The sequence below is a fragment of the Canis lupus genome, chromosome 21 (genome assembly GCF_003254725.2).
Source record: "Canis lupus dingo isolate Sandy chromosome 21, ASM325472v2, whole genome shotgun sequence".
Classification (NCBI taxonomy): domain Eukaryota; kingdom Metazoa; phylum Chordata; class Mammalia; order Carnivora; family Canidae; genus Canis; species Canis lupus.
In genome coordinates this window covers 20,586,890-20,601,199 of record NC_064263.1, presented here as the reverse complement: position 1 = coordinate 20,601,199, position 14,310 = coordinate 20,586,890, and the positions used below count along the sequence as shown (strand labels likewise).

Here is a 14,310-nt window from a genome sequence, read left to right as displayed (position 1 = left end):
TTTATCAAGGACTGATTTAGCTCTTTTGAAGAAAGGCCCATGAAGGCTTTGTTTTCCCTTCTTTCTCCATGTCATCTTCTTCTCTTCTCTTGTTCTTTAGGTTGCATCTCTTTTCGACTCTATCAGTTATACTTCCTGCTTTCCTTTTACTATGATACCCTCTAATCTCTCTACGGAGTCTGCACACTTTCTGAGCAGCTATAATATAGCAAACTATTCCTCAACTATAAATGAAGACATTTACATTTGATAAACAGAGAGCTGCACTTCCTCTGATATGACACAGAAAACACCGCACTCCCTGAAGATTACTGACACAGCTCCTTCAAATTTCCATACCTTTTAGTGAGAGTTGAAATTTCCAACAGGATTCTTCTATGTTGTGTCTCCCCCTGATAAATGCTGAGCTAATTACTACAGAAACTATTACTCTTTCCGGTGCTCAAGTAGAGGTAGAGAGTACATACAGACATAAGAGAGTACAAACCATGACACAAAGGTGCACAAAATGTGAAACATGGACAGAATCACACAAATCTAAGAACTAATGAGACAAACATGGCTGTGTGTTTGCCCAGTGACAGGTGGTGAGAGGTTAAGAGTGCAAAGAGGCTGGAAACAGGCAAGTGGCCTAGATAGAACATGAGCTCATCATTACAATTTGCCCTTATGGGTTGGCAGATCTGTGGTTTATGGGAGTCTGAGGCTCGCTTAAAGAGCTAGGGCTGAGCAATCCTGCCCTTCATTCGGGAAAGTTAAAATTCACAGGCTGGATTATAGAATGTCCCCTTAGGATCCCTGAGTGGCACAGCGGTTTGGCGCCTGCCTTTGGCCCAGGGCGCGATCCTGGAGACCCGGGATCGAATCCCACGTTGGGCTCCCGGTGCATGGAGCCTGCTTCTCCCTCTGCCTGTGTCTCTGCCTCTCTCTCTCTCTCTCTGTGTGACTATCACAAATAAATAAAAATTAAAAAAAAAAATGTCCCCTTAACTCCCAAGTTTGATCAAATTTAAGCACTTCTGTAGCTACAATCTCCTCTATGTTCCTACGCATCTTTGGAAGACCTGAAAGAAGTGGAAAGATTTTAGTTCTGCTGTCCTTTCACTCTTCTACACAGATAACAATGAAGGCTACAAGTAATTGTACTACAGTCATTGCTAACTCCCTTAGTCTTAAGTAAAATTCATTCCACTTTGGGCATATCTTCTAGGCCAGAATGCACATCTTCCTCTACTGTGTGTGTTTTTATTTTGTTTAAATCACACAGCTGCGGTGGCATGCTGTCTAGAAATAGTCTGTGTTGGTATTCAAGCTCAAAAAGCCCTGGTCTTTCTTTACTTATGACACTCCTTTTTGACTCTTACTCTTTGATTCCACTCAATGTACTGAAAATAAAATGCAAACCTTGAATTGAAAAACAAACAGATTGGATAGGAACAAGGCCTTTAATACATTACCTTTTAAAAAAAAATTACCTTTTCTATGCTAACTTCAGAGAGGAAAAAGTTGAATGTCTCTTCTTTCACCTTCTCTTCCTACCTTAGTATTTTTAAGTATTAATGAAAAACACAAACTGAACACCTCCCTATTCAGTTTCTGACAGGCTGCTACCAACAATGGAGCAACATTACGTATTATTATCAAGAGAAGAAGCATGTTCCACAAACCACAGGAAACATGTTTGTGGTTTCAATCTCTCTGAGCTTTTGCTCTTACTGCTGACAGACAATATTTTGCCCCTAAAAACAATGAGGCACAGGTAGGAAAGAGAGCCTTCCGGACATGAGAGTGTAAAGATTCAAATGGGCTGCAGATAGCAAAGGCTAAAAATGGACTTTGGCTAGTAAATGGTTAGTCTGAGAACACTGTAGATGAACTGACATGCATACTTTCAACTATAATATAAATTCCTAGGATAGTCATTAGTCCTAGTTGTAGGAAAAATTACCATTCCCTTCATTACTATTTTCTGTTAGTTTGATGCAGGCTGGTTACTTAGTACCAGACAGGGAAATTCATTAGATATCCCTTGGTTGAGTATTATTCCTTCCAAGTTGACTTCATAGTGATACTTTACTGAATGCCCACTAATGCTTAAATTCTTATGATTTGCTAAGTAATACTGATATAATTTTTTAAAAATTACGATATTATCTGGTGATGTTGGCAGTCACTTTTTCCTAATCACAATGGATGGGATGAATGAATATTCTTCTTTGCAAAGCCATTTCCCTAGCTGAATACTTGGCACCTGCTTTTGAGGGAGTTACTAAGGGACCTAGACTCAGGAGCATATAGTATTTTGAATGTTTGCTTAGATTCACTTTATTTAGGCCCATGATCTGTCATCTTCAAATTATCAAATATGTTTGCTAATTTATAAGTTATTCTTATATATCCAAGTGGGGAAAAACTTAGGCTACTTGAAATCAGAGAATCTTAAAGCTTTTTAGTACTATGGAAGTCATCCAATCCAACTCTCTGATTTTACAGAAGGAGAAACTGAGGCTTAGTGATTGGATTTGATTAAGGTCATATAGCTAACTACTAAGAAAGATGGATTTCAAACCTGGCACTGTTAACTCCTTAGTCCAGTATGCTTTTCATTAAAATATACTGCATATTTTAATTTTTTTTGGAGGGGCTGGGGGAAAAAGGTACAGTAGCTCTAAAAATGTGCCATTTTAGTACTTATGACCTCCAGCCCAATGGTACAAGTGTAGGTTAAAAAATTTCTCTACCCTTCTCTTGATCCCTAGGGAAGGCATTTATGAAACGTATTTGTCTTAATTCTTTAGATTGCATTGCACCCATTGCAGAAACTCTTGCAACCCTACTCACAACCTGTTATTATAGTCCTTCTGAAAGAAACAGTTATTTGGCTCAAAGCCTGTTCATTCCCCATTGAAAAAAATAAGTAGAAGCAGGCACTCTATACAAGTGGGTTGAAAAGAAATCTAGGTGTTAATGAATCAATGTTATAACCTACGTCTAATATATGCAGTTTAAATAAATGATATTTTAATAATTTATCTCTGAGAAGCTATATATTATAGTACTGTATAAAATATATGAGTACATTAAAGTACCATTATAATGCTTTCAGTTTTCAAGCTGTGAGACCACATTACTAGAGACTTGTCATAAAGGAGGCCTCCTTGTACTTCTAAAGATAAAAAATGTTTGTGACTGCAGTCTATGAAGGAATTGCCTTTTAAAGAATCTTGTGTAACAGTATGTTTGATGCTGTAAAACACAAACATATTTTAACATTACTGTGCTTTATCATAATAAAGATTTCATCACAATTTAGAAAGAAAGAGGGCTTTATACTTATCGACTACCTATCATCCCAAACACTGTGCTATATATATATTTTTATATACTATCTAATTTAATCTTCACAACTCTGAGATAAGATTATAAACTTATTTTTACAGACTAGGAAAGTAAGACAAAGACATTAGCTGGCTAAGATCACATGGTCTCTAACACACAGACCTGGGACTTGAACCCAAGAGTGTCTGATTCTAAAGCTACTGGACTTTCCTTTATATTGTGTTACTATCACTCAAAAAAATTGGAGTAAAAGCTGTTCTTTAACATCCCAGAAATTTCCTTAGCAAATCAAGTCACTCACTCACTACTTGTCCATTGTGTGTCTACAACTATGTAGAGTTGGATTCATCCATCTGTCCAATCCCCTACCTATTGCCAAATAGATATTAGGTGCCTCCTATATTCCAGGCACTATGCTAGACATTATGGATACAACGAGTGAAAAGGAAAGTCCTCAAGTCCTGTGGCAAAGAGGAGAGTCATTAATTAAATAGTCATAAAAATAAATGTAAAACTACAACGGTGTTAAGGAGTATAATGAATTACGAGTTAGTAGTTCTGGGTCTGAAATTTAACATGGTAATATTTTAGTGTCTAACAGGGGTCTCTGACTCAATCTAGAGGGTCATGGAAGGTTTCTCCAGGGAAATGATGGCTGAATAGAGATTTGGAGAAATAGTAAAATTACTTAGGTAAAGAAGATTGTCCTAGATTGAAGGAACACAATGTCTAAAGATACTATGGTGAGAGAAAGCAGTGAATGTCTGAAGACAGGTAAGGGTGACATGATATGAATGGAGCAGAGACAGCAAAGAGAAGCAGCACAGTGCATCAGGTAAGAGAGACACAGGCAGACAGATGTCACTGGGGCCTAGAGGCCAGATCAAGGATTCTGACTTGGATACTAAAGCAATGGGAGGCCACTGAACGCTTTTTTTTAATTTAATTTTTCATTTTAATAAAAAAAAAAACCCTTTTATTTATTTGAGAGAGAGAGGGAGAAAGTAAGCATGCAAGCACACACAAGTGGGGGGGGAGGGCAGCAGAGGCAGAAGGAGAAGCAGGCTCTCAACTGAGCACAAAGCCTGATGCAGGGCTCGATCCCAAGGCCCTAGGATCATGACCTGAGTCAAAGGCAAATGCTTAACCAACTGAACCACCCAGGCACTCCGCCATGGAATGGTTTTAAAAGGAGAGATAACATGAACAGATTTACATTTTTTAAAAGCTTATGCTGAAGTGGGGAGAAGTGACTCAGAGGAGGAAAGAGCAGATACAGCAGGACCAGTCAGGAAGCTATTGAAGTAATCCAGGCAAGAGATGATGGTATCTTAATCTAAAAAGGTAAAAGTGGAAATGAAGATAAGTAGATAGATTTGAGATTTATATAAACATATAAAAATGCCAACTTAGTCACAGCTTGGATATAGGGAGTAAGGAAGATTTCAAAGATGAGTCTAGGATATGGTTTGCACAATTAGATGGACAGGGAACGTCGAAAGAAGATCAAATTTGGTAAGAAGAGGGGAGAAGAGCAGAAATCACGGATGGGTTCAGTTTTAGATTATTCTAAGATGCCTTTGAGATATATAAATGGCAGTAAGAGCTCTGAGCAAAAGTAAGGATTAGAGATGTGACTGTCAAGTTCCCTGAAAATAAATAGTAAGCTGTGAGTCCAGATGACATCACTTTGAGGAGAGAAAAGATCTGTGATGGAACCCTGAGGAATCCCAACATCTACTGGATTAGGAGAAGAGGATGAATTTGTCTAGAAGACTAAGAAGGAATAATCTCTGAGAACAGAGAAGAATACCATGTCACAGGAGCCAGGAAAGGAGACAGTTTTCAGAACAAGAAAGTCATTAATTGTGCTGAGTAATGTTGAGAAGTTAAAAAAAAAAAAGTCTGCTGGATTTAATAACATGACAATTATTACTGATCCTACAAAGAGGTGCTCCAGTGGTACGACAGGGGTGGAAGTCATATTAGAGGGAACGAGGAATGCGCAGTAGAAGCCATTGTGGCTATAAAAAAGTCATTCCCATCCTGAAGAAGTTAAGAGTTTCTTTTATTTGAGAAAGCAACACCTATATAGCACAAAAAATAGATCCAATGCTACCAGTTTTACTAACTCTTTAAATGCTATAGAAATCCAGAAAGGAAGAATCAAGGTGACTAGGTAACCCAGGAAAGTCTACAGAGAGGCAAAGTTTTTAATTAAATAAATTTAAAATTAATTAAACTAAAAATTAATTTTCAAACTCTTGTAGTTGACAATGTTTTTATTAATTTCAGGTGTACAACACAGTGACTCAACAATTCTATACACCACTTGAGGCTCACCACAGTAAGTGTAGTCACCATTTGTCACCATACAACATTATAAGAGAAAGACGGAGAGCTTTAAGGGGTGTATTTAAGAAGTACAAAATCGAATGACTGAAAAGTGCTGAATGCTGGGAAATTACATGCAAAGACTACATGGTGTGTGTGTGTGTGTGTGTGTGTGTGTGTGTGTGTGTGTGTGTGGTGAGGGGGAGGTGGAAGTGGTATAAGGTGGAGTGATCAAAAAAAAGCCAAGAGATATGGATGCAGTCCTGTTTTGTGACATAGGTTCAACACTGAATTATTAAGGACTGGATAATCTATGCCCTAGTTTCTCCTGTTTTTTTTTTTTTTTTTTTTTGCTGCCAACCTATGGGTCAATTCCTTTCTTATAATCAATTATACCAGAGGGTTGGTAGGAAAAAAGGAAGTAAGAATCATAAATCAACCGTGCTGCTCATTGGTTCTGGATAACGCTGTGTGAAAAGTTGGGATGTGTTAAATCAATGTAGCTTTGTATTTATGGCTTTGAAGCAGAAGAATACAGATTTCAGAACCAGAGGGAGTAAGGTCTGCTCACTAACTGTCATTCACTACCTATGTGAGCTTGGGAAGTGCAACCAGTGTCCTTAAACCCTAGCTTCTCATCTGTAAAATGGGAGAAACAGTAAGTTTCTTGGCAAGATTGTTCCAGGACTTAGAGATGAAATGATAGTGCTTGCTTTATAGGAATCTACTAACTGATGGCTAATACCATTTTAGTAATACTATAATATACAGAGAAAACAGGAAATATATTCAAAGAGGCAACCTTGTATACCTAAGATGGAGATATTTTATTTACTGGTAGGCCCTGATCTACATTTTTCCACTGATGTTTATCTAGAGACAACTGAAAAACATCAGAAAGCAGAGTTTTGTTTTTGGACCCTTTGTGAGATAAACATAATATATTTGTCTCACAGATTTTTACATTAATGCTATTAAGGATATAACTATTCAATTAATATTTAAAGAGTCAAATATATTATTTTATATTACTGCTAATTTTGTTAAAGTGAAAGAAGAGACAAAAGAAGAAAAAAGGAAAAAGTAAACTAGAAGAATTAAAAAGCAACCAAAGTGTGAAAAAAGGACAGAGCATAAGGGAGGCAAAAGAGAACAGAGAGAGAGAGAGAGAGACCGAAAGACAGAGACAAGATAGACAAGAAGAAATAGTCAGAAGAGAAGGGACAGGAGAATCTGCCCAGACATCTCAGATCCTTCTATCCCCTCCCCTCTCAATTTCTATATGACAACAAAACCAAAGTACTCTGAGCCTCCTGTTTTGTCTGATCCTGCCACTGCTTTCCTTTCTTGCCCAGCATACACCAGTCCCTCAGGCTCCTTACCAGTATTTCAGCTGATAGTAGACCAGGCACTGCTAAACAGTGTTCTGGGCCACTTCCTCTCAATTATTTAAAAAAAAAAAGAAAAAAAAAAACACGCTTATATTTGCATCTGCTAAACTAAGCAGGACACCATGTGATAGGTGTGTTTAGAGTGTGTTTAGAGAACATCAGGATCTTATTTAGGAACACTATTTTAAAAAGAGATACCTTAAAAAAAAGAGAGAGAGAGATACCTTTTAGAAAGTTTATCATTAAAAAAAAAAGTTTATCATTTTAAGAAATGTAAAGTGTGATGGATATAATTTTTAAAAATATGCCAAAGGATAAATGAAATTAAGTCAAGGGAAAAACTCAAGATTCTGAGACCACCAACCCTGATTTACTTAGTGATTTTTCTTACTGTGTGCTGAGGGCCATCTTCATTATCCCTCATGTAGAAAGGCTTGAGTGCTAATGGATAATTAATGACAAAGACTGGTATGTTGCCACAGTGCTTCACCAAGTACTTTTCATGTTCAGTGTGTAGATCAACACCCCACTGTAATGAGAAAATAGAATTATCAAAGGAGAAGAAAGAGCAGAAATATACAATGCAGTATCCAAAAATAACCTCTATCAGTTCCAAGGGCTTCCTCTGAGATCAGTGATGTGTGGAGCTGTCTGCTAAGGTTACTCAGATAACTAAGCCAGAGAGGTGTGTTACAAGAACATCTGAAGGCCTGGAAAGATGAAAGCTGAAACGAGTAGATAAACATTATGCTTTCTGTCCCCCATATCTTGCGGAGCAGCATTTAGCAGATGAATCGCATCTGCAGGAAAACAAAGTACCCTTCCCACAGTGTATAAAAGCTGGCTTCAAAATCATAGTTTTTATTAATATTGCCTAGAGCTTCTTCTATGGTTACTGTTCCTAAGTCGCAGGAAATTAAATGATGAAAGATAATATTCCTAATATTGAGTCTCTCTCTGGCTAGATGGCTTCTTTCAGTGATTTTTTTTTTAATAAGAAAGTCAGTTCATATATCAGATGCTCTGATGAATATTTAATAACACTTATTTATTCAACAAATACTAACATGCCTATTAAATCCCAGTACCATGCTAGGTACTGAACATAGTGGTAAGAAAAATAGAACTCCTGACTTCATGAAGCTTCCAGGGTAGGAGACAAATATTAAATAAAAAAATTATACAAATAAATAACTGATTATAAATGTAACAAGCACAACTACTATACCTCATAAGAAGATCTGACTTAATTGGGGATAGGACTGGTAAATAGAATAGTTTGAAGACAAAGTAATCACAGTACATTCCTAACGTTATATTATCCCTACTTGTCTGCCAATATGTTAATTATAGGTTAAAGGCCCTAGCATAGGAATGAGGAGACTTGTTTCTAATATTATGTGCATGCCCAGTGAGAAATCATGTGGCCTCTCTGGACATATTACCATTCTTTTAAAGGATTTTCATCTTCCTATCCTTCCAGAAGGTTTAGGAAGATAGTTTAAAGATTATAAACTTCTTTATAATCTTTAGTCACTGCTATTAAAAATGATATGACTCTACTTCAAAATTATTTACTCTAAATATTTTAACAAGGTTGAGCAAATATCAAAAAAGACAATCTAAAGATGGGCAAATATTAAACAATGCTAATAATAAAAGTAAGATTATTTACTTTTAAAGATTTTATTTATTTATTCCGCGGGGGGAGGGAGGGGGAGAGGTAGAGAGAGAGGGAGAAGCAGACTGTGCTGAGTGCAGAGCTTGATGCTGGGCTCTATCTCAGGATCTTGAGATCATGACCTGAGCCAAAACCAAGAATCAGATTTAACTGACTAAGACACCCAGGCACCCCAGAAAAATAAGATTATTTTAAAAGTTTCTTTCTTTCTTCTTCTCCTTTTTTTTTTTTTTTTTTTTTTTAAGGTAAGTTCTATGCCCAACGTGGGACTGGAACTCACAACAATTAAATCAGAAGTTGCATGGTCTACTGAATGAGCCAGCTCAGTGCCCCAGGATTCTCAATGAAATATGATACGGACAAGAGGGGAAAATACAAATATAAATACTACCTCTGGAGTGAAGGTGAAGTTCTGAGATGACTGCTTTAAGATCTCTACTGCTTCAGTATAAGAAATGCTGGAAAGAAAGAGAGTAAAAGCAGAGAAAGGTCAATATAATGGCATGTTGCTAATTACTTCATCTGAAAAACTACAAAGGGTCTATTCTCATATAATTTTTGAGATCACAAAGGAGTACTAAATGATTATTGAGTAATCAGGAATAATTGTAAATAAATCATCACTAAGTAATCAGGAATTAAGGCTGACCTAATTGTATGAGAACTGATCAGTATGATGAAAAGTGGTCATTCAGTAATCCCATTCTTGACCTACTTGCAGTATATACAGAGAACCTTGTCACTTAAGCAAGTAAAGATTTTCTCTGAATTCATGTTATGCCAATGCCCTAATAAAAGGTGTGAAATAGTGAGGCTGAAAGAGTAAAAATCTTTTCATAAAGTCATCATTTATTCATTAATTCATAACACATTTATTGAACACCTACTATGTGCTAGGCATTATTCTAGACACTGGAGAGACAAAACAAAGCCTTTACGGAACTGATATTTGTGTGTGTGCATCTGTGTATGAGTGCTGGGATTTGGGGTTCGAGAATAAACAAACAGAATATAAAGCCAGAAATCTTTCGTGCTGTAAGAAAAATAAAGCAAGGGAAGACGACATAGAGTGTTTGGTGGTGTAATTTTAGATACGACGGTCAAGAAAGGACTCAATGACTTGGGGATATGTGAAATAAGGAAATAAACCATATAAATATATGAGGGTAAGTATTCCAGGCAAAAGGAACAGTAAGTACAAAGGCCTGAAGTGAAGGAACAGTTTGGCTCATTCAAGGAACAAAAAGGTCAATGTGCCTGTAGCATACTGTACAAGGGGAAGAATGCCAGGAAATCAAATAAGAGAGATAGTCAGAGGTCAGATCTTATGGATTCTTTCAGGCCACGGTCAGGGCTCTGTAATATATGCTAAGCATCGTAAGACTGTTTAGGAAAAAAGTCATTGGTTATTACACCTCAGTAAGAAACTCTCAGGTCTAAAGCAAGCCACACACACATTTGTTTGAATTTAACTGAATAGGTAATATATGAACATAGTAAAAAAAAAAAAAAAAAAAAAAGTATAAAAGCATCTATTTCTCTTCCATCCTGTCCCATAGCCGCCCACTTAGCCGCCTGCCCATAGCTCCTCTCTTCACATACAATCACTGTTACTGGTTTTTTGTGTATCCTTCCAGAAGGTTTTATACATCTATAAGCAAGTATTAACATATAATCTCCTTTGTTTAATAGATGGCAGCCATAGTATACATGCCATATACATTCTTTCACATCTTTTCTTACTCAGTAATATACCTTGCAGATCTTTTCATATCCATATATAAGTTTCTCCATTTTTTGAACTATCATATAATATTCTATTTTGTGACTATAACATAGTTTACTCATTCATCTATTGATGGATATTTCAGCTGTTTCTAATCTTTTGCTATTATAAATCATGACTACATACATCTGTCACAAATGATTCACATGAATTTTGCATATGGAAAAAATAGAATTGTTGGATTGTAATGTATTTATGTTTACAGTTTTTAGATATTTTGATACTGCTAAAGACACTGCTTCCCTTTGATAGTGTTATACTAATTTATGTCCACTGGTAGTATATGAAAATGTCAGTTTCCATATGCCCTTTGCAACATTACTTTGAACATTTTTTTAAAGATTTTATTCATTAGAGTGAGACAAAGAGCATGGGCGGGGGGTGGGTGGGGGGGTGGGGTGGGGAGGCAGGGAGAAAGAAGGGGAAGCACACTTCCTGCTAAACAGGGAGCCTGATGTAGGGCTCATGACCTGAGCCAAGGCAGATGCTTAGCTAACTGAGTCACCCAGGAGCCCTTGTAACAGTACTTTGGATGATTAAAAACAAAAATCTACAATAAATAACGTCCAAAAATCTCCCCTCAATTCCCCACCAAAACCGCAAAACAAAACAAACAAGATCCAAAAGTCTATAAACTTCCTGAAGTCTTTAAACTAAAAAAAATAGGGGGTCCCTGGGTGGCTCAGTGGTTTGGAGACTGCCTTTAGCCCACGGCACGATCCTGGAGTCCTGGGATCAAGTCCCGCATCGGGCTCCCGGCATGGAGCCTGCCTCTCCCTCCTCCTGTGTCTCTGCCTCTCTCTCTAGGTCTATCACGAATATATAAATAAATAAATCTTAAAAAAAAAAAAAAAACTCAAAAAATAGGGACGCCTGGGTGGCTCAGTGGTTGAGAAATCTACCTTCGGCTCAGGGCATGATCCTGGAGTCTGGGGATCAAGTCCTGCGTCGGGTTCCCTGTGAGGAGCCTGCCTATGGCTCTGCCTCTTTCTCTGTGTCTTTCATGAATAAATAAATAAAACCTTAAAAAAAAAAACACTCAAAAAATAAGTTACCCAAAAAAATTTATTCTATGAAGGAAAAATTAAATTCAAACCTATAATAATTAATTGGAAGGAGTTGTGTATATAGTACAAAAAAAGCCTCCAAAGCTATGTTTTGAGTGATATTTTTCCAAGATGAAAATTTTATTCAAATTAGAATCGTATTACATCACAATTTCTAAGGCAAGAATGAAAGTGGTGTTGGGGGTATTAATCATATTTAAACAAGCATTTTACAGAAGGGAAAAGGAAGGTTAAAGGGGACAGTAACTTGCCCAAAATCACTCATGTAAAGTAGTAAGCCTGATGTGGTGACTCCACAGCCTCAGCTTTTAACTACTAAGATGGTACCTAAAACACTTGGAGTTTAATATACTCAATCAAAACAAAGACAGATGGGCGCTCTGAGTTCTCCCTCTGATGCTACCCCTTACTGGCTACTATGTAAATCACTTCAACTTAATGAAAGTATTTTATAAATTTGTGTAATGTTTTATATAAACATTTAAAAAATAAGTATTTGTACTTGTAAAATAAGGAGATTGGACTATGCTATCTCAAGTTCTTTTCTGCTTTGACATTCTATTGTTCTATTCCATCAATTACTTGATATGATCTACTCATTATACTGAGAAATATAAGAGCAGTCAAAGTGGGAAGCACAGGGATTTTGTCCATGGATATGTTTGCTACATTATTCTAAAAAATGACTTTCTAAGTATCTCTTGTTATTCTGGATCTCCTGCTTTACTCCCACATCTTAAGTTGAAGCAGAGCTTTTCAGCTCAAATTACAGTTCTGACACTGGATATCCTTAATGGCCTTTATCAACTCTCTCTCCTAATTTCTTTTGATATGTACAGAGAATAATATCTCTTCTTCCCAGAAGCTTTTTCTAAAGTACTTTAAGAAGGAAGAGACATAGTGATATTGCTTGATGCAGTACCAAACTACCTTCAGATTTAAATTTTTTTTATGATTTAAGGAAATTATTCTGAAGCTGTTGGATTAAAACTGCTTAGCTAAAATTATTAGCATTCTTTAACTCAAATTCACAGATACATGAAGAGCAAAAGAAGGTAAGTACTCTACATTTTAAAAACCTTAATGCTATAAAGGAGACATAAAATAATTGAATTCTATTTCTGCTTAGTAAAGACTAAATTCAATTACTAGACAAGTCCTTTAAATAATTTACTTTCATATAAAACAATTATAAGTAGTCAAGAATACAATGAAATCTATTTATGCCAAGGAATTCAAGTCACATGGTATCTCTTTTTTTTTTAATTTTTATTTATTTATGATAGTCACACAGAGAGAGAGAGAGACAGAGAGAGAGAGAGGCAGAGACACAGGCAGAGGGAGAAGCAGGCTCCACGCACCGGGAGCCTGATGTGGGATTCGATCCCGGGTCTCCAGGATCGCGCCCTGGGCCAAAGGCAGGCGCTAAACCGCTGCTGCACCCAGGGATCCCGTCACATGGTATCTCATGTACATACACGCGCATGTGCGTGTGTGTGCATGCGTGTGTGTATGCATATGTGTACTTCAGGGAGTATCTCCCTTCTAATTCATCACACTTAGGTTTACTTTCATGTCTTATGGTTGTTAAAATCTCTGGTTTCAAAGATCGGCAACTAACCCTTCCCCTCATCATCTTTTTTTTTTTTTTTTTTTTAAGATTTTATTTATTTATTCATGAGAGACACAGAGAGAGAGGCAGAGACACAGGCAGAGGGAGAAGCAGGCTCCATGCAGGGAACCTGACATGGGACTCGATCCCGGGTGTCCAGGATCACGCCCTGGGCAGAAGGCGGTGCTAAACCGCTGAGCCACCCAGGCTGCCCTCACCATCTCGAGAAACCTCTGCATCATGCCATTTATGTATCTCCCTCTGGTACTCAGTTCCCTCTTTATTTGTAGCTCCTGGAACTTCTCTTACTTTCTAGTGACTCAACAATGTATTTAAACGAATTTTTATAATTTTTAACAACCATTTTTAGATGTTTTGCAGCAGGAATGTTATTTTAGTTATCTAGTCTGGCACACTGCTTAAGCAGTTTGGTCATTTGAACTTTTCAACAAAATGACAGACAAGTTACAAATTTATAGATGAGGAAATGCAAGTTTAGAAAGGTTAAAAATTTACTATTAATCAAGTTTATAGTTGTAATCAAATAATCATTCATGTAAAAAGTTAACTATTCATCTTTTTCTCTAGATTTTAAATTCCATAAAAGAACTAATCCATGCCTATATCATGGATCATCAGTGACTGTGACTAGCACAGTGCCTAACTCATAGTAGATAGTTTGGTGAAAAAAACCTAAGACATTCATTAATGGCTGATAAGGAGTATAGCTAGAACTAGAATCCAGGCTCACTACACTCAGTGCCCAAAGTAAACAGTGATAGGAATTAATAGGAAACCTCAGGGAGAGGACCTAACCTAAAGGAGAATACTCCCACCCCCGTGGCTACTCAAATGTCATTTACTCATTCATTCAGTTATTCAATAAATATTTACCGAGCTCCCAGTACTAAGTACTGGGAGTGTTAACAATAAACAAAATAAACAAGTCCCCAATCACACAGAGGTGACAAACACTAAACAAATCATTACAGGTATACATTTAAATGACAACTATGGGGGCACCTGGGTGGCTCAGTGGTTGACCATCTCCCTTTGGCTCAGGTCCTGATCCCAGAGTCCTGGGATCGAGTCCTGCATCA

General features: G+C 37.0%; 1 protein-coding gene and 1 long non-coding RNA gene across 10 annotated transcripts in view; one reads left to right on the top strand and one right to left on the bottom strand.

The window, feature by feature from the left end:
• Positions 1 to 14,310, bottom strand: part of NARS2 (asparaginyl-tRNA synthetase 2, mitochondrial) — a 135,384-nt gene that overhangs the window by 27,767 nt on the left and 93,307 nt on the right. For all 8 annotated transcript variants that reach the window (XM_025419528.3, XM_025419522.3, XM_049098723.1 and 5 more), the window contains exons 10-11: positions 9,137 to 9,203; positions 7,456 to 7,593 (exon numbers count right to left, since the gene is read on the bottom strand). In XM_025419528.3, coding sequence (XP_025275313.1) covers positions 7,456 to 7,593; positions 9,137 to 9,203 — 205 coding nt within the window. The remainder of the gene's footprint in view (positions 1 to 7,455; positions 7,594 to 9,136; positions 9,204 to 14,310) is intronic.
• Positions 1 to 14,310, top strand: part of LOC112642116 (uncharacterized) — a 53,423-nt gene that overhangs the window by 30,493 nt on the left and 8,620 nt on the right. The window contains exons 2-3 of one of the 2 annotated variants that reach the window (XR_004807934.2): positions 5,635 to 5,686; positions 8,991 to 9,234. This is a non-coding gene — a long non-coding RNA (uncharacterized LOC112642116). Of the gene's footprint in view, positions 1 to 5,634; positions 5,687 to 8,990; positions 9,554 to 14,310 lie in introns of those variants that run through there. The other variant, XR_003125059.3, reaches the window with a different exon arrangement.